Source organism: Salmo salar, chromosome ssa24, assembly GCF_905237065.1.
Source record: "Salmo salar chromosome ssa24, Ssal_v3.1, whole genome shotgun sequence".
In the NCBI taxonomy this organism is placed as follows: Eukaryota; Metazoa; Chordata; class Actinopteri; order Salmoniformes; family Salmonidae; genus Salmo; species Salmo salar.
The window spans coordinates 23,556,355-23,582,223 of record NC_059465.1 but is presented as its reverse complement, the minus strand read 5'-3'; the positions used below and the strand labels follow the sequence as shown (position 1 = coordinate 23,582,223).

The 25,869-nt window shown below is 46.0% G+C and overlaps 1 protein-coding gene across 12 annotated transcripts in view; it reads right to left on the bottom strand.

Annotated features, from left to right (window-relative positions):
• Nucleotides 1-25,869, bottom strand: part of ncor2 (nuclear receptor corepressor 2) — a 199,820-nt gene that overhangs the window by 3,580 nt on the left and 170,371 nt on the right. For 9 of the 12 annotated variants that reach the window (XM_045707170.1, XM_045707178.1, XM_045707173.1 and 6 more), the window contains 22 exons: nucleotides 23,771-23,907; nucleotides 23,510-23,660; nucleotides 23,271-23,378; nucleotides 23,006-23,109; nucleotides 20,009-20,159; nucleotides 14,416-14,541; nucleotides 14,232-14,309; nucleotides 13,871-14,115; nucleotides 13,401-13,746; nucleotides 10,519-10,749; nucleotides 10,093-10,341; nucleotides 9,820-9,972; nucleotides 9,428-9,685; nucleotides 9,059-9,242; nucleotides 8,398-8,906; nucleotides 5,736-5,869; nucleotides 5,247-5,431; nucleotides 4,151-4,279; nucleotides 3,810-3,949; nucleotides 3,643-3,696; nucleotides 614-826; nucleotides 138-314 (listed from right to left, as the gene is read on the bottom strand). In XM_045707170.1, coding sequence (XP_045563126.1) covers nucleotides 138-314; nucleotides 614-826; nucleotides 3,643-3,696; nucleotides 3,810-3,949; nucleotides 4,151-4,279; nucleotides 5,247-5,431; nucleotides 5,736-5,869; nucleotides 8,398-8,906; nucleotides 9,059-9,242; nucleotides 9,428-9,685; nucleotides 9,820-9,972; nucleotides 10,093-10,341; nucleotides 10,519-10,749; nucleotides 13,401-13,746; nucleotides 13,871-14,115; nucleotides 14,232-14,309; nucleotides 14,416-14,541; nucleotides 20,009-20,159; nucleotides 23,006-23,109; nucleotides 23,271-23,378; nucleotides 23,510-23,660; nucleotides 23,771-23,907 — 4,062 coding nt within the window. The remainder of the gene's footprint in view (nucleotides 1-137; nucleotides 315-613; nucleotides 827-3,642; nucleotides 3,697-3,809; nucleotides 3,950-4,150; nucleotides 4,280-5,246; nucleotides 5,432-5,735; nucleotides 5,870-8,397; nucleotides 8,907-9,058; nucleotides 9,243-9,427; nucleotides 9,686-9,819; nucleotides 9,973-10,092; nucleotides 10,342-10,518; nucleotides 10,750-13,400; nucleotides 13,747-13,870; nucleotides 14,116-14,231; nucleotides 14,310-14,415; nucleotides 14,542-20,008; nucleotides 20,160-23,005; nucleotides 23,110-23,270; nucleotides 23,379-23,509; nucleotides 23,661-23,770; nucleotides 23,908-25,869) is intronic. The other 3 variants (XM_045707179.1, XM_045707181.1, XM_045707180.1) reach the window with 2 other exon arrangements.

Below are 25,869 nucleotides of genomic sequence, written 5' to 3'. Positions count from 1 at the left end.
ACATCATTGAGTGCTGACCATGATGCCATGGGTAGCAGACTGCAGTAAACAGGGTTTAACGGTTCAGCTGAATATGAGCAGTGGGGGATGAGATGGTGTAGACGTGAGAGTTGCAGTATGGGCAGGGGGAGCAGTACCTGTGGAGGAGGGCCGGTCCTCCCAGACACGGTTGATGAGGGGCGTGCGGCGGTTGGCATCCCCCTCAGAGTGGACAGAGGACACAGAGGAGGGTCTCTCCCCCCCTGACAGGCCCGGCCCGGGGGATTTGGCCTTCCGCCCGTTAGAGCGCCCGCTACCCTTTGGCTTCCCCCCACCTGCAGCCAGAAGAAGGGTACAAAACACAGCCCTGTGGTTGATTGACCAATTCTATCCACATTTATCTACATACCAGGTTCCATTCATCTGAAGTTACAACTATGAGAAACTAGTCTAACAAATATTAATTAAGTAGCCTAAATACAATATTTCATTTGTTACACATACATTACGGCTTCATAATTGGAAATACTGCCTGCTCTGAACACCAGTACATACAATGCACAGAGACAATACCCCTACCCTGTAACTGAGTGGAGGCTTATGACAGAGGGAGATTTGTGGGGTAATATCACACCTTGTAGTGAGTAAGAGTCCTCGGTCCGTCCGTCAGCGAGAGGATTAGCGGCAGGCACACTGGCAGCCATGGAGTTAATAGCATTGGAGGAGGGAGGGCGCTCCTCAGCCTGGTCATCATACCTGCCCATCAGGGCCTTTCTGATAATGGCTTCCAGGCCTATGGTGTTACCGGATGCCTCAGGAGCCGGGTGGCTGCGGATACTTACAGGTCCTGGTAGGCAAGAGGGGACAGGGGGAGGTTAGAGAGGGTGAGAGGGACAGAACCAAGGCATTGAGTAGTGGGAGAGAGAGAGATACAAATAAATAGAGCAAGAAAGAGTCAAATAGAATTGAAATGGATGTAGCTAGGATGTAGCTACTGCTTTCCAGTCTCCTGTGAGTAGCCTAGCTGATGCACATGCCCTAAAGCTTCAGCCCGAAGCCTAGCTGTGTCTGCTAGGGGTTCATATGGGGCACATGGCCATATCTATACAAACTGGAGGAGAGCCTCTCTACTGTAACATGCTGATCTATACCACTACATATTCACCAGAGTTGGGGAGTAACTATTACATGTAATGGATAATTCTATATTTTTTAAATCATCCCTTACAAGCCAAAACATTGTAATCAGATTACAGAAACTTTTGAAAAACTAGATGATTACTTCTAGGATTATTTTTAAATTCAGAAAGGATGCTCGCGGGAAAAATCTTCCACCTTTCTGTTTTCTCAATGACATTCAATCCAGCATTGAAAAAAGGTGCACGTTTGTTCCGCCGGAGCGAGTCTGACCACAAGTCAGAGACTGATGACACACCAAATGCGTTTGATGGATCACAGGAAAAAAACAGGAATAGGCTTTAGTAGGCTACAGTCCAAGCTATGTCTTCTAAAACTATTTGGCTAATGTGTACTTCCATAATTCCAAGTCCTATTCTTGAAAATCAAGGGGTTCAATTAATTGGAATGACTGGCAACCTGACAGACTTTGGGTTTTAATGTAAAGAAATAACCTAATCATATTATTATCTGTAGTAGAAAGCAATGGGTTAGAAGAAGCCTACATAACCAACCCATAAAGTAAAATGCAACACTCATTTATGGGCCAGCTATGGTTTATCCTGCAACAGATGTCGTTCAATTGGTAATATACTGCTCAAAGAAATAAAGGGAACACTAAAATAACACATCATAGATCTGAATGAATGAAATAATCTTATTAAATACTTTTTTCTTTACATAGTTGAATGTGCTGACAACAAAATCACACAAAAATAATCAATGGAAATCCAATTTATCAACCCATGGAGGTCTGGATTTGGAGTCACACTCAAAATTAAAGTGGAAAACCACACTACAGGCTGATCCAACTTTGATGTAATGTCCTTAAAACAAGTCAAAATGAGGCTCAGTAGTGTGTGTGGCCTCCACGTGCCTGTATGACCTCCCTACAACACCTGGGCATGCTCCTGATGAGATGGTGGATGGTCTCCTGAGAGATCTCCTCCCAGACCTGGACTAAAGCATCCGCCAACTCCTGGACAGTCTGTGGTGTTGGTGGATGGAGTGAGACATGAGGTCCCAGATGTGCTCAATTGGATTCAGGTCTGGGGAACGGGTGGGCCAGTCCATAGCATCAATGCCTTCCTCTTGCAGGAACTGCTGACACACTCCAGCCACATGAGGTCTAGCATTGTCTTGCATTAGGAGGAACCCAGGGCCAACCGCACCAGCATATGGTCTCACAAGGGGTCTGAGGATCTCATCTCGGTACCTAATGGCAGTCAGGCTACCTCTGGCGAGCACATGGAGGGCTGTGCGGCCCCCCAAAGAAATGCCACCCCACACCATGACTGACCCACCGCCAAACCGATCATGCTGGAGGATGTTGCAGGCAGCAGAATGTTCTCCACGGCGTTTCCAGACTCTGTCACGTCTGTCACGTGCTCAGTGTGAACCTGCTTTCATCTGTGAAGAGCACAGGGAGCCAGTGGCGAATTTGCCAATGTTGGTGTTCTCTGGCAAATGCCAAACGTCCTGCACGGTGTTGGGCTGTAAGCACAACCTCCACCTGTGGACGTCGGGCCCTCATACCACCCTCATGGAGTCTGTTTCTGACCGTTTGAGCAGACACATGCACATTTGTGGCCTGCTGGAGGTCATTTTGCAGGGCTCTGGCAGTGCTCCTCCTGCTCCCCCTTGCACAAAGGCGGAGGTAGCGGTCCTGCTGCTGGGTTGTTGCCCTCCTACGGCCTCCTCCACATCTCCTGATGTACTGGCCTGTCTCCTGGTAGCGCCTCCATGCTCTGGACACTACGCTGACAGACACAGCAAACCTTCTTGCCACAGCTCGCATTGATGTGCCATCCTGGAGGAGCTGCACTACCTGAGCCACTTGTGTGGGATATAGACTCCGTCTCATGCTACCACTAGAGTGAAAGCACCGCCAGCATTCAAAAGTGACCAAAACATCAGCCAGGAAGCATAGGAACTGAGAAGTGGTCTGTGGTCCCCACCTGCAGAACCACTCCTTTATTGGGGGTGTCTTGCTAATTGCCTATGATTTCCACCTGTTGTCTATTCCATTTGCACAACAGCATGTGAAATGTATTGTCAATCAGTGTTGCTTCCTAAGTGGACAGTTTGATTTCACAGAAGTGTGATTGACTTGGAGTTACATTGCGTTGTTTAAGTGTTCCCTTTATTTTTTTGAGCAGTGTATTATTTTATCTTATTTTAATGTCTTAAGGGGAAAGTAATTTAAAAGTAACAAAGTAATCCGATTACATTACTGAGTTTGGGTTATCCAAAAGTTATGTTACTGATAAACATTTTGGACATGTAACAAGTAACAGATTACATTTAGAAAGTAACCTACCCAACCCTGATCACATAACAGCAAATCTAGCTAGCACAGTCTACGGTGCAAAAATCCCAGAAAAACTAGGACTACTCTAAGCATGTTATACAACAGCATTGTGGTTGGGAGTAACACTAATCCACCTCTCACCGTAAATATCCCATGGTAATTAATCTCCATCTTACCTGCAGTGGTAGAGGCAGGCATGTTGAAAATCTCTGTTCCTGGCTGGCCAGCATCTGTAAATAGAAACCTCATATTTTTTAAAGCATATTCTCTTTGTCAATGAATATAGCATGTACAGTACTACAGTATCAGTGCTGTATGCGGTCACTGTGGGGGTGGGACTTACTGAAATCAGCGTCACTGCCGACCACGGTCATCTTCTTGATCATCTCCTGTTTCTTGGACTTGACAATGGCTGAGGTGCTCTCAGTGAGCTTGCTAAAGAAGGCTGGGGGCTGGGTGTTGGGAGGGGAGCGAGAGCCCATGCTGTGGGGAGACGTCCACGTCTGGTTAGCATCAGGAGAACTACTGTACTACACACAATAGAACATACAGCCCAACATGTTTACCAAGAGTTGTCTTGAAAACGTGTTAACAATAAGGAGTACATAACTGACATTGTGGGTTAGAGTGATTGAATGACTACTAGCTGTGTGAGGAAGGGAAGGAGTTAGGGTGAGACCTTACCCCTGCTCTCCCTGCTCGTTGGGGTAGGAGGCCCCTTGTGTCTCTGGTTCAGACATGGCTCCTGCAGGGGACACTGGCTCAATGCCGTCTGCAGACATACTGACAGGTGATGCCTTGGGCTGAGGAGACCTAGGACACACACACACTAATAAGCCACTGTGGTCTGAGTACAGTAGTTAATATTCAACTTCTACATTTCCACATGCTGGTAGATATATTGTACATAACATGCTGACCACACCGCTCGGTTTACGCCTGCGAGCGTTGCAAAATAAATCTACACACACACACGTTACTCAATCATTGCATCCAAAGTGCTCGCGCTAGTCAACGAGCCTCTGCCTAGCCAGGCGCTAACATAGAACCTCTCCCATCTCCTCGTTGGTTTTTAGGAGCATATACCCACGTGGGTGATTGAAAGATGAACTGAGGTCCACACTCCAGTCCAGTTGGTGGTGGTAATGCACCTTAATGTTGGTTGCCAACCGCCTTATAAAGTCCAATGAAGAAGAAGCCTGAAGGAGGAGAGATCACTAGAAACTAACTCGCGTTACCCTTTTATCTGTGGATTAATTGTCTGAGTAGAGGACCTTGTGCATTTCAGGTAAAATAACAACCCAATGCTTATATCACAAGACAAATTATCTACCAACAGCAAGCTAGCTAAATTGCCATGAATGTTTCATGCTTTTAGACCTGTCCCCAAATTAATATAGTTGGTTCAGATTAGTTTTGTTAATTCAACCTGCGTGTCTTGATCGTGTCTAGATGGACAAAATCAATATGTGCGTGTGAGTCAGCATGTAAGTAGACATATTGTACATAAAGTAACCTAACGTAGCAGGCGTAAAATATACACCTGACCGGGACACCCCACACTTTGCTCCTGATGAGAAAAAGGTGGAATGTTCTCTTCTGCACTGTTCAACCAATCTAATAAATGTGGAGGAGTTAAGATGCAATGTCGCCTTGTTAATATCCAGAAACAGAAGTCGCAGCACAGGCTCTCTCCCATTTCCCCTGAAAACCGGACGCATCCGATTGTGTCGACCCCGCTAAGGGTGTACATGAAGTAACAAACACTCCTGGGCCATACCCGTCTCGGGTACGTTCCCCTCCTGTCCCCTCTGGAGTGTAGCGAGGTCCCTGGCTAGACTCCTGGGAGGCAGGCAGGGCATGGGGAGCACTGAGGGGCCGGGTCAGGTCCAGGACTGGGTTGCTGTGGTAGGACTGCTGCTGGGCCTGTTGGCTCTGCCGGGTATAGTCCTTGGTGATCACTTCCTGTTACCCACACACAACATCACAGGTCCAGGTCAGACACACGACAGGCAGCAAGGAGGAAACCTACCTACTTCTAGTGACTTCTATACTCCCACATCCCCAACCCGTTCAGCAAGATCTTTACCTTCCACTTGTCAGCCCCCAAGAAAAGCTCCCCATTTAATTTCTACAGAAGACTTTGATCTGAGAAGAACTGTATTGAAATCATCCTTATCATGGTAAATGCAACACTGATATAATACAGTAAAATATAATCATTCTCTAAGATCAATATGAACACCATGTCATTAACTAGGAGGCTTACACTGATGTGCTGCGCCAGGGTGACCACCCTCTGGCTGCCTTTCATCAGGGGGGATTGCTGGCCCGGGGACAGCCTCTCCTCAGAGGGAGGCCGGTACGGACCGTGCTGCTCCATGGGCATCATCTTCTGTTGAGCTGAGGGTCCAGGACACAGCCCAACACACACACAAGCACACACACAGATTGCACACACAGGAGTGGAGCCATACAGAGCACGAGTGAGCGCGCGCACACACACAGACAGACAGATTGCACACACACAGACAGACAGATTGACACACACATTAAGCAGCACCACCAGGTACACAGACACACACAGAGGGGACAAAGAAGGCAGAAATTCAGTTGCTTGGGCCAGTTTGAATAGAGGCAGCTTACAGGCAGAGCTTGTTATAAAATAAACAAAAACAAATGCATCATAAAAAAATGTATTGTTTTCAAAACAAGTCCATTGTGCACAGCTGACGTTGTGCTCGGTAAACATTGCGTGACATCTGCTGTGTATAAGAGTGCAACGGCAGTTTCCCTTCTGCAGAAATCCTGTCTCTACTATGTGTTGTCACACATGGATTTGGATTTGACAATCTACTTTAGATCACTATTGACTTATTTCCATATTGCACTCTACTCAAAGGAGAGACGTACAAATCTCAAACCCAAAAAATCTGACGAAGAAGCTAGGCGGTGACATAAAATGGTCTTTAAATTGATGCGCTTCGAAGAAATGGCGCCAAATTTAAGGACCACCGGACACTGCTGCTGCTTTTCACTCTATATTTATGATATAGGCCTAGATTTCAGCAGATCAAATGGGTTTCCTGCCACAACTCCTTTAAAAAGTGTGTATGCGGTAGTATAGTACCAGTTAAAATGGACCAGGACGTTCTCAGACAGCCCTAGTGTGTCGTTAAGGTTCATTGAGGAACTATTTTGAGGTCATTCTCCCAGGGGGCTTTAGGGAGTGCCCTAAGCCAATTTGACTAATCTCTGACTTTCATTACAGAAACTGTGTGCAATGCGCATACAGTGTGTGTTGTGCTCTGGAAATGTTCTGCACCAGAGCATTCATCTTTGGAGCAGATGATGTAAGTCAGTCCACCCCTGGAGGGCAGCATAGTTCCCTGGAGTCCCACTGTGTTGAAAACACTCATCTGTTCTATTGCTAGAGCTTAGGAACAACATGACACTCTCTCTTCGGCTGGCAGTTGCTACCATCTCTCAGAAAATAATGTCTCCGGTCCATTTGAAATGCAGCTTTATAGTGGACTACTGTCTTCTCTCTGTAGCATTGTGAATCTATGGTCTAGCCTTTTCCTAATGGATAATACTGAACATGCAACAGTATATAAATATATCACAGTCTGTTATACCACAATACTTCTCTGAGCTTTGCATGCACACACTTGCCCTATATGCATGTCAGAAATATTGATGTGGCACATAGCTTAACAAGTGGAAAAACAAGAAAACAAGATCAACATTTTTTGTGATGGGAAAAGTCTGAGGTTTTGTTGAGAGGTGTGCGTTGAGTGGTTTACATGTGGAAAAATCTGCATAAATTACAGTGAGGCATAATAAGGGCATGCAGATACTTTGTGGCCTGAAGCTGCAGCACCCCCCTCCACCCTGGATCATTTTTTGGGTCTCACCACCACCCCTCAAGCCCTCTCCCTGCCCCCCACGTCGACCCCCCTCCAGTGGAAGAGCAACACTATCTGGAGCCCCAGGGAGGGTCTGTCTGGTGGCTGGTGGGGCTTTAGGCTGGTGATGCACTCTGGCAGGCTCGCCTGGACATTTCCTACTACACGACTCACACTGGTTTATATTTAGAGAAGCCGACTGTCACAAACCATAAAAGAAAGCTTATGTCATTTAGGTAATCTATCTAGCAATATTCTGCCTTACTTCCTCCACATTTTAGGTTTTGTGAGGTGAGTCTTTAAGGAAGGTGTCATTACTAACTATTAATCAAATATTAACAGAATTACTACAATCCTAATAAGCATACCAACATTACATCTCATAGATTAGTTTCTAATCTGGAACACTACAGGTGAACTACGTCTGCAATATGGGGGGGTGCCACATGGAAGACCGTCATGTCCTGAAATGAAAATAAGAAGCAGCAAAGGATGTTATGCTTAAATTTTCAATGAATGATACCTTAAAGGGCACCTAGGATCTTTCTCTTCAAGGAAATACCAATTGAGTTCTGTATTTTTGCCATAATAATGGTCAATACATAGTAATTTAATAAAAACGAGCTGGATAATTTGATTTATCCAGCGCGTCAGCCATTTTCATCTCCTTAATATTCTGTCCATATCTAGTAAGTCAGCTCCAGTTTCTGCTTTTTCTTCTGAATGTCAAAACGTGTTAAATAATAATATTAGATGTTCAAGTTTGGATCTTTTTTTTCTTTTCCAGAGGTCACCTTTGGTGGTCTTCAAGTACCCACATTTAACAAACAAATGACATAGTTCTAAGTTACATGGAAAAAAAGCTAAAATAGTATAGTGTTTGTGAAAAAAAACGAAAACATAACATGTAAAAATGAATTGGACTGATTTGATAATGCCAACCACCACAGCGTGCAATATGCCACAGACGAACGGGGGGAGGGTCTGGGTGATGAGGGGACCCTGGGATCCAGAGCGTCTTACCATCACTGGCGCTGTTGGCCACGAGCGAGCCCGTCTCTGGCATCCCCGTTTCACAAGAAATTTGACGCATGATAATCGCGTTTATGAAGTTGGCCGCAGTCATGGTGGTCTTACCGAGTGATCGGAGCTCTTGTTCCTGAACGGACATCGGTTTGTTTTGAGTCTTTTCCCTACTAGGCGTGCCACTTTCTCCGCGGCCAACATGGTTATCCAACTGGGGGGTCAGCAGGTGAGGTGGGGGCCGGCCTGAGTGGTGAGAGGCTGCAGAGCCCTGGGGGTAGGGCACGGGGTAACCCCCTTGGTTAGGGCTGGCCAGCTTGGGGTCAGATTTGCTGGAGGATATAGAGGGCCCATGTTGGTCTTGGGTGTGTTTAGGAAGGCCTCCCCTGCTCTTGCCACCATCCCGGCCCATTTCCTTGGGGTCCATGCTTGGTGGGTAGCCCTCAGTAGGCATCCCGGTCCTCTGGAGGTGGCTGTAGCCTGGGTAGCGATTGGAGCCTGGCATGGACCTGGGAGAGGTAAACCAATCACTAAAACAGTCAGTGAACATGCCAACCACAGATGAACCCCCAATACAGTCTGCACATCATATTCAGTGAACCAAGGCACGTACTGTAGGAGACACTTAGCCATTTATCCGACATGTTACTGTACAGCTTACCTTAGCACAGAAGGGTTGTTGTGGTCACTGACAGGCAGACTCTTGCCCCCAGTGTTGTGCAGGACGCTGGGCCTCTGCTGGACACTGTCCTGAGTACGAGGGGACACCGGGGAGTGCTGGTGGCTGTAGCCGGAGTGGGAGGAGGGCCTGACACTGCTGCTACCACCGGAGCTGTGCTCTGTGCCTGAGTGATGGAACAGAGGGAAAACAGTACTCACATTACACACTGCACAGAGTAACATCTTTCATCTCATAGAACAGCAGAATACACATCACATACAGACCATGTGCTGTAAATACGCTACTATAATGGTAATAACATAACAGCGTAATAATGTAATAGCAGAGTGTGTCTAGATCTTTACACACCTGGTCTCCAGATGGGGGCATGTTCCACGTTGCCATGAGAGATCCCCTTCTCTCTGTCCCGGTCCCGCTCTCTCTCCCGCTCTCTGTCTCGCTGTCTCTCACGATCCCGCTCTCTCTCCTGCTCTCGGTCTCTCTCTCTCTCGCGGTCTCTCTCTCTCTCGCGGTCTCTCTCTCTCTCGCGGTCCCTCTCGCGGTCCCTCTCTCGTTCGCGGTCAGTAGATGGTGTGCCGTGCTGCTTGCTCATGTGTTGGGGCCCAACTACAGCAAAGGAGAGACACAAACAAAACACACACAGATGAGTCAGTCACACAGCAACCTTTTCAAACACAGACAACTCCTCTGTTCCCAGGCCGCTGGCTGGTGTGTAGAGTACAGTACAGTCCAGTCAGTACCTGGTGAGATGGGGGAGGTGTTGTAAGGCCGGCTGGGGAAGCCTCCCTGGCCCCCGGGGATGTAAGTGATGCGGTCCATGGGGGAGCCGGAAGACCCTGCAGAGGGAGGGACTAGGACAGGTAAGTGTGGCACCTGAGACAGATCGATGATCCCTGGGGAAGAGAAGGCAAGAAGAACACTAGTCAAAACTACATTACACTACACCTGTCCAGCTAGGTCTGTGTGCGCGTTCTGTGTGCGTGTGTTTGCACTGTGACAAGAGTGAGGCTTACCGCGTGGGGCAGCAGAGTAGGGCATTTGGAGGGGCTGGTCCCGTGGCGAGAGCCCCCTCAGCAGGTCTGAGCGCTGGGCAGCCATAGCGGCAGCTGCAGGCCACTGGTGCATCTGCTGGGAGGTGATGTAGTCGTTGAGCAGCGTCTGGCGGTTCTCCAGGGCTGCCGTGTCGGGGAAGCCCCGGATCAGGTAGGGGTAGGGGTGAGGGTAGCCAGGGTTAGGGGCCAGGTGGCGAGGCAGGTAGTAGGCTGATAAATGGGGAGGAAGACAAAGAGATGCCATCATATTGTGCCATCATTTCAAGTCCCATAATCCCTCCCCTAAACCACATCCTTTCAACAGACAGAAAGAGGAGTTATTTAAGGAGCTCCTCTGTAGTGTACTGTACAGTGGACACAAGAATGGACCAGCCGTGTACTATGTACCTGGGTCGATGGGGATGCCCTGACGCAGGGAGGCAGGATCAAAGGATAGGGGGATCTGTCCTCGGTACACGTCGGCCCCCAGACCCTGCAGCAGACGCTCGTACGACGCCAGGGACGCCTGTTGTTGTTGGGCCTGCTGCTCGGCAACGCCCGGCAGGGGTGACTTGCCGGAGCTCATCTCCCGAGGGGTGGGTGTGGCCTTGCGCTCCTGAGGCTGGTTCTTATTGGAGCCTGGACCACACAGAGAGGAGAGATGGGAGAGAGCAGGATGCTTTAGAAAACACACACTGTGGCCTTCATATTAGGTATGTAAACACTTGGGGAGAGCAACTCAACCCAGGGCAAAAAACTATCAATGCATCTCAATCAGACAAGCTAGGAACAGACAGGAAGGAATGTTTAAACTTTTTAACGTTGGGATCCTTAATGTAAAGAAAAATCCCTAACTGAAAATCTTAGTTTCCCCCCCACAAAACTAAAATCTCAGTGCAGTTATCACAAAACATATCATATTTTTTGCGTATAGCTTAACTCGTCAATAGGCTTTAAAGTCCTGGGGAAAATGGTGTAATTTAAATAAATCCAGAGGAAGAGGTGAACTTTAGGCTACTTTGGTGAATTTGTGAGGCATGCAAGACAAGACATTGCGAGATACAGATTACCAAGACATTCTTTCTGCCTGCCCCCTCCTCTCTCTCCCTCACGCTGGCTCGCCTGCTCGTGCTCGTCATTAATTACATTTACATTTTAGCCATTTAGCAGACACTCTTATCCAGAGCGACTTACAGTAGTGAATGCATACATTTCATAATTTTATTTTCCGTACTGGTCCCCCGTGGGAATTGAACCCACAACCCTGGCGTTGCAAACACCATGCTCTACCAACAGAGCCACACGGGACCATTAACCACCATTAATGATGCGAGTGTGTGTTCAGTCTTCAGTCTGTTACATGTAAAATATCCTAGCCTATATATTGATGATAGGCCCTGCTTTACTGAAGTTGCGAGACATTACAGGCCACAAAATGGTAAGATAAAGCATTCCATTGCGAGATACAGCTTTTGATTGCCGATAAATAGGCCTAGTGCACGGTTGTGACTGTCTGCCTGGTGACTGACCTACCTATACTGATAGATAGACCTAGTGCACGGTTGTGACTGTCTGCCTGGTGACTGACCTACCTATACTGATAGATAGACCTAGTGCACGGTTGTGACTGTCTGCCTGGTGACTGACCTACCTATACTGATAGATAGACCTAGTGCACGGTTGTGACTGTCTGCCTGGTGACTGACCTACCTATACTGATAGATAGACCTAGTGCACGGTTGTGACCGTCTGCCTGGTGACTGACCTACCTATACTGATAGATAGGCCTAGTGCACGGTTGTGACTGTCTGCCTGGTGACTGACCTACCTATACTGATAGATAGACCTAGTGCACGGTTGTGACTGTCTGCCTGGTGACTGACCTACCTATACTGATAGATAGACCTAGTGCACGGTTGTGACTGTCTGCCTGGTGACTGACCTACCTATACTGATAGATAGGCCTAGTGCACGGTTGTGACTGTCTGCCTGGTGACTGACCTACCTATACTGATAGATAGACCTAGTGCACGGTTGTGACTGTCTGCCTGGTGACTGACCTACCTATACTGATAAATAGACCTAGTGCACGGTTGTGACTGTCTGCCTGGTGACTGACCTGCCTATACTGATAGATAGACCTAGTGCACGGTTGTGACTGTCTGCCTGGTGACTGACCTACCTATACTGATAAATAGACCTAGTGCACGGTTGTGACTGTCTGCCTGGTGACTGACCTGCCTATACTGATAGATAGACCTAGTGCACGGTTGTGACTGTCTGCCTGGTGACTGACCTACCTATACTGATAAATAGGCCTAGTGCACGGTTGTGACTGTCTGCTTGGTGACTGACCTACCTATACTGATAGATAGACCTAGTGCACGGTTGTGACTGTCTGCCTGGTGACTGACCTACCTATACTGATAAATAGGCCTAGTGCACGGTTGTGACTGTCTGCCTGGTGACTGACCTACCTATACTGATAGACCTAGTGCACGGTTGTGACCGTCTGCCTGGTGACTGACCTGCCTATACTGATAGATAGACCTAGTGCACGGTTGTGACCGTCTGCCTGGTGACTGACCTACCTATACTGATAGATAGACCTAGTGCACGGTTGTGACTGTCTGCCTGGTGACTGACCTACCTATACTGATAGATAGGCCTAGTGCACGGTTGTGACCGTCTGCCTGGTGACTGACCTGCCTATACTGATAGATAGACCTAGTGCACGGTTGTGACCGTCTGCCTGGTGACTGACCTACCTATACTGATAGATAGACCTAGTGCACGGTTGTGACTGTCTGCCTGGTGACCAAACTACTTATATTGTGCCCCTCCCCTCTCTCTCCGCCCCTCGCTAGCTCGCTGTAAAAGATGTGAGTGTTTGTGTTCTCAGAAGTACGGAAACTAATCAGTCTCCTTCATTCCAAAAATACTCAATCTTAGGGAGTTTATCTTTACACTCAGAAATGGGACTCGACACCGGGAGTCGAGGAATCAATTATTTTGGAGTCAACATCTCCATCATTGCTAACAGTTGGAAAAATGTCAGAGAAAAGCAAGTGACAGCAGCGAAGTCCTGTATGGCAATACTTTGAGAAGTTAAATGAGAAGGAAATGCAACACTTAACCATCTGAAAGGGAGACAAAACTGTTGCTGGCAGCTGCATTGTGAATTCACAACAGAAAACCGATAATAAAATGGCTGTTTAAACTTTGAGAAAATGTTTCCATTTGTCACATCCCTATAACAGTGTACAGTCAGGTCTGAGTGTGTGACATACCTTCATGCTGCCGCTGGCCTGACAGGGGGGATCCTCGGTGAGAAGGTCCAGGGTAGGGAGCCCTTATGCCGCCCTTGTGTTCCTCGTAGCCCACAGGGCTGTGGTGAGCCTTACCACCCTGCTCACCCCCCATTGCCAGGGGCGAGGATCGAGCCATGGAGCTGGCCGTGTTGACCACAGTGCTGGGACGGCCCTTAGGACCCTCCTCGTAGCGGCCCCGCTGCTCGGGTCCCCGCATCTCCAGGTGGGAGGGCATGCCGTAGTGGGAGCGTGGGGAGCTGGCGATGATGGAACGAACGTCGTGCCCCTTCCTTGAGCCACCCTGCTCCTGCTTCATAGGAGCGCCCTGAAAAAAAGAATGAAAAATACTCAATCTTTCTACCAACAATAGTGACTTTTGTTGCTTTTTTATTTTCCTGAAGCACTGTGCACTGACACGCAGTGCATCTACAGTGTGGCATTCCACTCACCTGTGCTATGACGCCCTCTTTGCCAGCCTTGGGCATCATCATGCCTTCGGGCATCAGTCGAAGCTCCTCTCTGGGGATGAGGTGGATGGATCGGCCCCCCTCCTTCACTGTGGGCACAATGGCCTCTCGACCCTTCATGGGTTCAGACATCTGGCTAGTCCCTCGGGACGGGGAGCCCTCTCTCTTCATCTGCTTGGCCTCCCGCCTCATGTAGCCATCCTGGATGTCTAGGTGACGGGGGATACCTGGGGGGAGGAGAGGAGGAACAATCACACAGGAGTTACAAACTTCACGAGCCATTGTGCAACTAGGTGAGGTGACCATACCCTGATGGAATAAAAGAGTGGGTCTATTTGTTTACCCTGTGAAATGGAACCACGGATGTGGTGGGTTGGGTGTGGGTTGTCTCTCTCGTGAGATATGGCTCTGCCTATCAGACCTGAAGTAGGGGTCGAAGTGAAGAAAGAATAGCATTGGTTACCTCATTGTAGTCTACATAAAGTACATGCTAGAGCTGTTAGAAGGTAGCCGACTCCTAAACTTACCCTCACAGTTAGCTGCAGACAGTGTCTCCCTCATGGGCAACCCCCTGACATCATAGGGGCGCTTCAGCCCCAAGATCTCCCCAGGCTGGCCCCGGCCGTCATCTTTAGGGTTCTGAGAGGGTGGGCCTGAGGAGAACACACCACAAATAACTGTCAACAGAAGAACAGGGATAGTCCACCTAGAAATACCAAGCATCAGAGGGCATTGAGGGGTGGTTTTTACTCTTCAGAAAGTCATACCCTTCAACTTATTCCACATTTTGTTGTGTTACAGCCTGAATTCAAAATGGATTCAATAGATTTTCTTCTCACCCACCTACACACAACACCCCATAATGAAAACGTATTGAAAATTACAGAAATATCTCAATTACATAAGTATTCACACCACTGAGTCAAAACTTTGAAGAAGCGACTTTGGTGGAGATTACAGCTTTGACTCGTCTTGGGTATGTCTGTATCAGCTTTGCACATCTGGATTTGGGGATTCTCTCTCATTCTTCCTTGCAGATTTTCTCAAGCGCTGTTAAGATAGATGGGGAGCGGTAGTGAACAACAATCTTCAAGTCTTTCCAAAGATTTTCAATGGGATTCAAGTCTGGGCTTTAGATGGGCCACTGAAGGGCTTTCATATTCTTGTTCTGAAGATTTTCCAGCATTGCTTTGGGTGTATGCATGGGGTCATTATCTTGTTGGAGCCTTAAATCTTCTCCCCAGTCTAAGGCTGTTTGCACGGAAGGATTTTCCTGTATTTGGCTCCATATAGGTGTGCTACATTCTAAATCATGTCCAAATAATTGAATTGGCCACAAGTGGACTCCAATCAAGTTGTAGTGAGATCTCAAGGATGATCAAAGGAAATTGAATGCGAATACAAAGGGGTGTGAATACTTTCCGAATGCACTGTAAGTTTTCAGACCCCTTCACTTTTTCCACATTTTGTTATGTTACAGCCTTATTCCAAAATGTATTAAATAAAAAAATATTCCTCAATATACACAGAATTCCCCATAGTGACAAAGCGAAAACAGGTTTTTAGAAAAACCTTATTTACATACAGTACCAGTCTAAAGTTTGGACACTCATTTCAGGATTTATCGTTATTATAACAGTGAAGACATCAAAACTATGAAATAACACATATGGAATCATGTAGTAACCAAAAAGGTGTTAAACAAATATATTTTTATTCAAAGTAGCCACCCTTTGCCTTGATTACAGCTTTGCACACTCTTGGCATTCTCTCAACCAGCTTCACAAGGTAGTCACCTGGAATGCATTTCAATGAACAGGTGTGCCTTGTTAAAAGTTAATTTGTGGAAATTCTTCTTAATTCTTCTTAACACGTTTGAGACAATCAGTTGTGTTGTGACAAGGTAGGGGTGGTATACATAAGATATGGTCTTTTACCAAATAGAGCTAAGTCCATATTTAGGCAAGAACAGCTCAAATAAACAAAGAGAAAAGACACTCCGTCATCACTTTAAGACATGAAGGTCAGTCAAACCGGAAAATGTCAAGAACTTTAAAAGTTTCTTCAAGTGCAGTTGCAAAAACCATTAAGCGCTATGATAAAACTGGCTCTCATGAGGACCACCACAGGAAAGGAAGACCCAGTGTTACCTCTGCTGCAGAGGATAAGTTAATTAGAGTTACCAGCCTCAGAAATTGCAGCCCAAATAAATGCTTCAATAAGTTAATTTAACAGACATCTCAACATCAACTTTTCAGAGGAGACTGATTGAATAAGGCCTTCATGGTCAAATTACTGCAAAGAAACCACTACTAAAGGACACCATTAAGAAGAAGAGACTTGCTTGGGCAAAGAAACACGAGCAATGGACATTATACCGGTAGAAATCTGTCCTTTGGTCTGATGAGTCCAAATTTGAGATTTTTGGTTCCAACCGCCGTGTCTTTGTGAGACACAGAGTAGATGAACGGATGATCTCTGTATGTGTGGTTCCCACCGTGAAGCATGGAGGAGGTGTGCTGGTGAAATGGTCTGTGATTTATTTAGAATTCAAGGCATACTTAACCAGCATGACTACCACATTATTCTGCAGCGATAAGCCATCCCATCTGGTTTGCTCTTAGTGGGACTATCATTTGTTTTTCAACAGGACAATGACCCAACACACCTCCAGGCTGTGTAAGGGCTATTTGACCAAGAAGGAGAGTGATGGAGTGCTGCATAAGATGATCTGGCCTCCACAATCACCCGAACTAAACCCATTTGAGATGGTTTGGGATGAGTTGGACCGCAGAGTGTAGAAAAATCAGCCAACAAGTGCTCAGCATATGTGGGAACTTCTTCAAGACTGTTGGAAAAGCATTCCAGGTGAAGCTGGTTGAGAGAATGCCAAGAGTGTACAAAGCTGTCATCAAGGCAAAGGGTGGCTACTTTAAAGGATCTCAAATATGTTTTGATCTGTTTTACACTTTTTTTGGTTACTACATGATTCCATATGTGTTATTTCATAGTTGTGATTCCTTCACTATTATTCTACAACGTAGAAAATAGTAAAATAAAGAAAAACCCTTGAATGAGTAGGTGTGTCCAAAATTTTGACTGGTACTGTAAGTATTCAGAACTTTTGATATGAGACTCGAAATTGAGCTCAGGTGCATCCTGTTTCCATTCATCCTTGAGATGTTTCTACAACTTGATTGAAGTTCACCTGTGGTAAATTCAATTGATTGGACATGATTTGGAAAAGCACATACCTGTGTCCCAAAGTTGACAGTGCATATCAGAGCAAAAACCAAGCCATGAGGTCGAAGGAATTGTCCGTTGAGCTTTGAGACAGGATTGTGTCGAGGCAGAGATCTGGGGAAGGGTACCAAAAAATGTCTGCAGCATTGAAGGTCCCCATGAACACAGTGGCCTCCATAATTCTTAAATGGAAGAAGTTTGGAACCACCAAGACTCTTCCTAGAGCTGGCCGCCTGGCCAAACTGAGCAATCAGGGGAGAAGGGCTTTGGTCAGGGAGGTGACAAAGAACCCGATGGTCACTCTGACAGAGCTCCAGAGGGCCTCTGTGGAAATGGGACAACCTTCCAGAATTTCAACCATCTCTGCAGCATTCCACCAAATCAGGTCTTTATGGTAGAGTGGCCAGACGGAAGCCACTCCTCAGTAAAAGGCACATGACAACTTGCTTGGAGTTTGCCAAAAGGAACCTAAAGAACTTTCAGACCATGAGAAACACGATTCTCTGGTCTGATGAATCCAAGATTGAACATTTTGGCCTGAATGCCAAGCGTCACGTCTGGAGGAAACCAGGCACCTGGCCAAAACCATCCCTACAGTGAAGCATGGTGGTGACAGCATCATGCTGCGTAGATTTTTTTCAGTGGCAGGGACTGAAAGACTAGTCAGGAAAGATGAACCTAGCAAAGTGCAGACAAATCCTTGATGAAAACCTGCTCCAGAGCATTCAGGTCTTCAGACTGGAACGAACGTTCACCTTTCAACCGGACAACAACCCGAAGCACACACCCAAGACAACGCAGGAGTGGCTTCAGGACAAGTCTCTGAATGTCCTTGAGTGGCCCAGCCAGAGCCCGGACTTGAACCCAATCAAACTGGAGAGACCTGAAAATAGCTGTGCAGCGATGCTCCCCATCCAACCTGACAGAGCATGAGAGGATCTGCAGAGAAAAACACGAGAAACTCCCCAAATAAAGGTGTGCCAAACTTGTAGCGTCATACCCAAGAAGACTCGAGGCTGTAATCGCTGCCAAATGTGCTTCAACAAAGTACTGAGTAAAGGGTCTGAATACTTACATAAATGTGAAATTTCAGTTTTTGTTTTGTTATCCATTTGCTAAAATTTCTAAAAAGCTGTTTTTGCTTTTTCATTAAGGGATATTGTGTGTAGATTGATGATGGAGAAAAAATTATTGAATCAATTTTAGGATAAGGCCAGACAAAATTGATTCACTGTTTAACAGATTTCCCCCCAGAAAAGTGGCGTGATTGAGCGAATAAATACAAAATAAATAAACATTAAGTGATAAGGAATAACAGAACTTTACCACATTGTCCTAGGGGGCACTTGTGCAGGCTCTAGGCCTAATGTGAGCTTCAAGAGTTAACTTACTCCATGTGAAAACCTACACTATGTTTCTTAAAAAGAAAGCAGATGTTACAATGTTGTTATAACCATGATAAATGAAACAATGGGAAGTATAACTTGTATAAAATGTTGATGTATAATAATGAATTCATTACCTGAATGCATCTCTATAGCCTATAAGCATTAACAAATTATTCATACAAATATGATTAGGCCTCTCAGACTAGGCCTGGTAGAAAGAGGGTCAACCAAGTTAGGTCTGCCAAATTAACGTAGCATTGTAAAAAATACATAAATCCAGCCTAGAGTATAGCCTATCATCATCAAAATAAAAAAATGTGTTTATAACATGCACAATTAGAAGCATCAATCTATATAGAGCAAGCTTGACTAAATTCCAGCCCAGTAACTTTGCTCACCGCATCCTCCTCTGACTGTCTCGTCTGGCTGCCACGAAAAGCCCTCACCTTGGAGACAGTCGATCACATCATTGTGGAGCTGCTGATCTGCATGAAGTGTGTGCGTGCCACTGGCCATGCACTTTGCTGGACATGCTAGCTATTCTCGGCAACACATCACTTCAAACGCATTCCATCTTGGTGTTATCGGTTGGCCTACAACTACTGGTAGTACTGGCAAAATGTAAGTCATGAATAGCAAATCGCCATACAGCTGACACACTTCGATTTCAATCATTTTGACTTCAATTTGGCCGTCCAAAATACTATCAGCTTGCACTGCGTCTTTGCTGATGAATGCCCTGATCTCTGGCCAGTCAACTGGTTAAATTACATTGTTGTTTCATATATTATTCGCTTTAAATAGATCTGAAAATGATGCATGAACTATGAATTTAACCAACTGTTTGTTTATAACGAGGGACGTCCCACATTAAACCCGGGACAGATAAATAGTAGGAATTTGCGCTGGCTTCAGCCATGACGGCATGAGAGAGAAATGAAACATCTGCACGTCGCTTGCAGGTGCGTGTGTGTTTCAATGTCCAATCTGAGGCTCAAACATGATCTGAGGCTGTTTGGTCTGTTGCGCATCAACTTGGGAAAGCCTCAAGGGAGAGCAGACAGTGTATTAGAAACAAAGCGCTGCATATATTGCCCAAAAAATAACACATCTGATTTAAAAAAAATAAAAATTGCGAGGTGTGGAAAAAAAGTAAGGCGGGGCATCCGTTAAACATTAATTCAACTTCATCTGGCCTACGGCTGTTACGTAACAAAATGTGGGAAAAGTGAAGGGGTCTGAATACTTTCCGAATGCACTGTATGTAAATTTGATATGTCATTTTCAATAAACTTGCAAACATTTCTAAAAACATGTTTTCCCTTAGTCATTATGGGGTATTGTGTGTAGATGGATGAGGAAAAACAATACATTTAAAATTCAGGCTGTAATAACTAAATGTGTAATAAGTCAAGGGGTACGAATACTTTCTGAAGGCATTGTAAGTAAATGAAGTAGCACAGCGTTTCTAGAAGGTTAGAGTACTGACGGTCATAGGTGAGGATGTGTCCACTGATGCCCTCGTAGACCACGTGTCCTTTGGACAGGAGCTCATCCCGCTCCCTCTCGGCTCTGCTGGGGCTGTCCTCTGTGATCAGACGGGTTATGGTCCCCTTGTACAGCACGTCTGCCGGGGTGCCCTGTGGAGGGAGTGGGACAGACATAGGAACAACACTCAATCATCTCACAAGATACAGAGGGCATCAGTTAAACAGATTTCATTAGTCGTTGTTGTAAGATGTACAGTACCAGTCAAAAGTTTGGACACACCTACTCATTCAAAGTTTTTTCTTTATTTTTATTATTTTCTACATTGTAGAATAGTGAAGACATAAAAACTATGAAATAACACATATGGAATCATGTAGGAACCCAAAAAGTTTTAAACAAATCAAAATATATTTTATATTTGAGATTCTTCAAAGTAGCCACACTTTGCCTTGATGACAGCTTTGCACATTCTTGGCATTCTCTCAACCAGCTTCACCTGGGATGCTTTTCCAACAGTCTTGAAGGAGTTCCCACATATGCTGAGCACTTGTTGGCTGCTTTTTCTTCACTCTGCGGTCCAACTCATGGGTGATTGTGGAGGCCAGATCATCTGATACAGTACTCATCACTCTCCTTCTTGGTCAAATAGCCCTTACACAGCCTGGAGGTGTGTTGGGTCATTGTCCTGTTGAAAAACAAATGGATAGTCCCACTAAGCACAAACCAGATGGGATGACGTATCGCTGCAGAATACTGTAGTAGCCATGCTGGTTAAGTGTGCCTTGAATTCTAAATAAATCACAGACAGTGTCACCAGCAAAGCACCCCCACACCATCATTCCTCCTCCTCCGTGCTTCACGGTGGGAACCACACATGCGGAGATCATCTGTTCAGCTACTCTGTGTCTCACAAAGACACTGGTTGGAACCAAAAATCTCAAATTTGGACTCATCAAAGCAAAGGACAGATTTCCACAGGTCGAATGTTCATTGCTCGTGTTTCTTTGCCCAAGCAAGTCTCTTCTTATTGGTGTCTTTTAGTAGTGGTTTCTTTGCAGCAATTCGACCAGACCTGATTAACGCAGTCTCCTCTGAACAGTTGATGTTGAGATGTGTCTGTTACTTGAACTCTGTGAAGCATTTATTTGGGCTGCAATCTGAGGTGCAGTTAACTCTAATGAACTTATCCTCTGAAGCAGAGGTAACTCTGGGTCTTCCTTTCCTGTGGCGGTCCTCATGAGAGCCAGATTCATCATAGCGCTTGATGGTTTTTGCGAAGCACTTGAAGAAACTTCCAAAGTTCTTGAAATCCTCCGGATTGACTGACCTTCATGTCTTAAAGTAATGGAGTGTCGTTTTCTTTGCTTATTTGAGCCGTTCTTGCCATAATATGGACTTGGTCTTTTACCAAATAGGGCTATCTTCTGTATACCACCCCTACCTTCTACACCTGCATTACTTGCTGTTTGGGGTTTTTGGCTGGGTTTCTGTACAGCACTTCGTGACATCAGCTGATGAAAGAAGGGCTTTATAAACACATTTGATAGATTGATTGAAAACACAACTGATTGGCTCAAACACATTAAGGAAAGAAATTCCACAAACTTTTAACAAGGCACATCTGTTAATTGAAATTCATTCCAGGTGACTACCTCATGAAGCTGGTTGAGAGAATGCCAAGAGTGTGCAAAGCTGTAATTAAGGCAAAGGGTGACTACTTTGAAGAATCTCAAATATAAAATATATTTTGATTTGTTTAACACTTTTTTGTTACTATATGATTCCATGTGTTATTTCATAGTTTTGATGTCTTCACCCTTACTCTACAATGTAGAAAATAGTAAAAATAAAGAAAAACCCTGGAATGACTAGGTGTCTCCAAACTTTTGACTGGTACTGTATATTTTTCCAGAATTTAATTTTTCATTGTGATAGCTCTGGTGAGCAAGATCATACGGAGTGTACATCATGCACTGATGCCACATAGTCACATAAGAATACAATTTGTGTCTCAGACAATAAGCCCCACAGACTCTGCAGTGCTAACACTAGGTGACAAAATGGCAGCAGCAGGTTTGGTCGGGGCTTTCTGTCATATCTCTGGCACACTTTGCTGTGAGTCATATTTCCGCCGTGGCCGCTGAGTGTTTATGTAAGCCTGCTGGGAGGCTGATAGAGAGCACACAAGGCTGTCATTGGAGCCTGATATGGAGTGTCGGAGGGGGAAGGGAGGGGGTGAAGAGGGACATGTGTTGCCCTAGATCACATTTCCTGTCTGTTGATTACAGCTCTTTCCAAAGAAAGGGGGGGGGGGCGTAGTGTAGTCAGGGGCCAGGGCATCTACCCTCAGCATTCAACTTTATCAAGGGAGATGCGAGCGACGCACCTGATACAACAAAGCCTTATCTGTACACGCGCACGCATACACACACTTTCGCTCTGCCTAGCAGTCAGCTAAACAAACAAAGAAGGAGCAGGCTAACTTCCCCACCCGCTCTGATTACATCTCTCTCACCTTTCCCTCAGTTATCTATCTGGGCATATATAACATCACCCCATTTCAAGGCCAGTTGGCCGAGGCAGATATTACAGCAGGCTGAGGACTGTGCATATCAGTGATGGGGCTTAGTGAGTGGAGAATAAACAGATAAATAAAGTAGAGAACAGACGTGGTACAGTGTGTACCTGTTGCTAGGGCGACAGGGAGCAGTCAGAGCCACGATCATGTCACACCAGGCAGGATCAGCAGGGAGATCCTGCCTGCCTGCAGCCCCAGCCTTTACCCTGCCTTGCCTGAACACTATCTGAGCCTGACTAACTTTCCAGCCTGGGGTCATGACCTCTCAACACGTCTATGTCGTTGTCCTTGTTTCATTTGGAGGCATACAATAAACAGTCCGGTGAGACTTTTAGGTCAAAGCTGATAAAGTCATGATAATAAATAAGGCACAGTAAGCAGAAGCACATAGTGCTGTGGTCAGTGTGTTGCTCTTACCTGGGTGATGGAGCCTCCCCGGTAGGAGATGGGGGAGTCCTGGTGCACTCTGGTCCCTGGGATGCCCTTTGTGATGCTGCCCCCCTGCACTGCTGGCAAAGACCCTGCAAATTCAACACATCCAGGAGCAGAGTCAGGGCTTTATATTGGCATAGACATCTGTTTATGTACCAATAACAGAGAAGAGAATCCGTATAAGCAGAGAGCAGTGTAGACTTGGTGCCCAACATCGAGGGGTGTGGAATGTATCTAGTTATGAACTCACCACGTCCAGCGTTGGCGTCATGGGGCATCCCCTGCGTGGACAGGTTCTCTGCCTGGGATGACGGGCACCGCGGGGACAGCTGCTCCTGCTTCACCACCGGGTAGGGACCTGGTGTGTGTGTGTGAGTCAGAGAGGGACAGAGTGAGACAAGAGCAGAGAGGAGAGAGAGTGTCAATGGAGAAAGCCCAGGACACCCAAACTCTACAATTGAAGGTTAGGGTAAGAAGAAGGCAACTCACCAGCAAACCAAGGCTGGGAGTGCTGCACCCACTCCAGACACTTGGACTCACCCACTTTCCTCTGATCCATCCAGGACAAACCCATCTGTGCAGGGGGCATCTTCCCATGGTCCATCCCGTGAGCCGGGCTATGCAGCTGCACTGGGGTGCCCTGCGAACCACACAACAACAGTGAGCATGGTGAACGGCAACACTCAATTCACTTTCACAATAACTCAACATCTAATGGGTGCTATGGCTCTCTCAAGTAGTGTCCTATACCTGTGTGATAGACCCCCCTGGCTTGTTGGAGGAGATGAGAGGGGGTGGCTCTGGCATATGGAGGGGGAGCACCGCTGCCAATCTGGCACCATCCTGCTGCAGACCAGGGGGCCCAGAGTGGCCAGCCTGCTGGAAAGCTGAGAGCAAAGACAGAAATATACTTTAAAAATATAGACATGGCAGTTTAGGGAAGCAAAGTAGGGTTGGCTAAGAATAGCACAGAGCAAGGAGGCATAACAATGAAATGGGAGATGAGACTTGAACTGGAATAGAAGGGATGAGGGTCTGATGATGGGAATAGGGAGGGATGACGGTTTGACTAGAGGGAATAATAGTAAGGTAGGGAAGGTCTGGGGAATAGAGAGGGGTTGTAGTGGGACAGTGGACAGTCAAAGCACTTCTCACTCACATGGCTCTCAGATATCTCAATTCTTATTAGCTAATACACGTCACGTGATCGGGTCCTTCTCACAGGCATCTCAGCTAAGATGTAGGCTACAAGTGAAGACAGACACATCGGGGACGCAACTGCGCGGATCCTTCTTATCAAATTCCGAGGCGCATATTGAATATATCCATCCACATTTGGCCTACAGTACTTTTTGTAAGCCAACAAGATGAGTAGGCCTTACAAACAGCAAAAGCTATAGCCTATGACAATGCACTATCCCCCATAGTACAAAAGTTGACCTATTCAATTGGTCAACTTGTCCTTCTGTGCGAGAAATAAATATTCCAAACATACTCTGGGACAGTTGGGAAAGGGTGATACCTAGTCAGCTGTACAGAATGCCTTCAACTGAAATGTATCTCCCGCATTTGACCCAACCCCTCTGAATCAGAGGTGCGGGGGGATGCCTTAATCGACATCCACGTCTTCGGCGCCCGGGGAACACTGGGTTAACTGCCTTGCTCAGGGGCAGAACGACAGATTTTTACCTCGTCAGCTCTGGGATTTGATCCAACCTTTCGGTTGCTGGCCCAACGCTCTAACCACTAGGCTAGCTGCCACTAGGCTAGGCTACCTTGTGGGATGCGATAGATCCCAAATTAATACAACCACTAGCATCAAAAAACCTGTGTCTGATGCAAACGATCAGAACGTTAATCTTAAAATGTTGATAAACTATAAGCTATTTCTATTTCTTGACGTTATTTGTGCAGCAATGCGCACACGGCAGTAGGATATAAGCGCGAATGTTCCAAAATGCAATCAATTAGCAGCAAAACACTGTTCTCCAAAGTGACCGCAAACGCGATTATGCATGTAATTCTTTATTATAGAAGTAGCATTTTTATGGTGAAAATTATCTTCCCCAAACTTGAAACTCACACGCCGCCTATGTATGCCAGTTAGGCTCTACACTGGTCGTAAAGCGAATTAATGTGCTTAATTTTAAGAAGTTTTGGCCACTTTAGTTGTGATATAAACCTTATCAAAACATATAGGCCTATGGGCTAGGCCAGTGGTTCCCAAACTTTTTATAGTCCCGTACCCTTTCAAACATTCAACCTCCAGCTGCGTGCCCCCTCTCGCACTCACAAATGTTGTTTTTTTGCCATCATTGTAAGCCTGCTACACTATACGATACATTTATTAAACATAAGAATGAGTGTGAGTTTTGTCACAAGAAAGCCAGCATCCTGGAGTCGCCTTCATTGTTGACGTTGAGACTGGTGTTTTGAGAGTACTATTTAAAGAAGCTGCCAGTTGAGGACTTGTGGCGTCTTTCTCAAACTAGACACTCTAATGTACTTGTCCTCTTCCTCAGTTGTGCACCGGAGCCCCCCACTCCTCTTTCTATTCTGGTTAGAGCCAGTTTGCGCTGTTCTGTGAAGGGAGCAGTATGCAGCATTGTACGACATCTTCAGTTTCTTGGCAATTTCTCGCATGGAATAGCCTTCATTTCTCAGAACAAGAATAGACTGTCTAGTTTCAGAAGAAAGTTAATTGTTTCTGGCATTTTGAGCCTGTAATCGAACCCATAAGTACTGATGCTCCAGATACTGAACTAGTCTAAAAGGACAGCTTCTTTAATCAGGACAACAGTTTACAGCTGTGCTAACATATTGCAAAAGGGTTTTCTAATGATCAATTA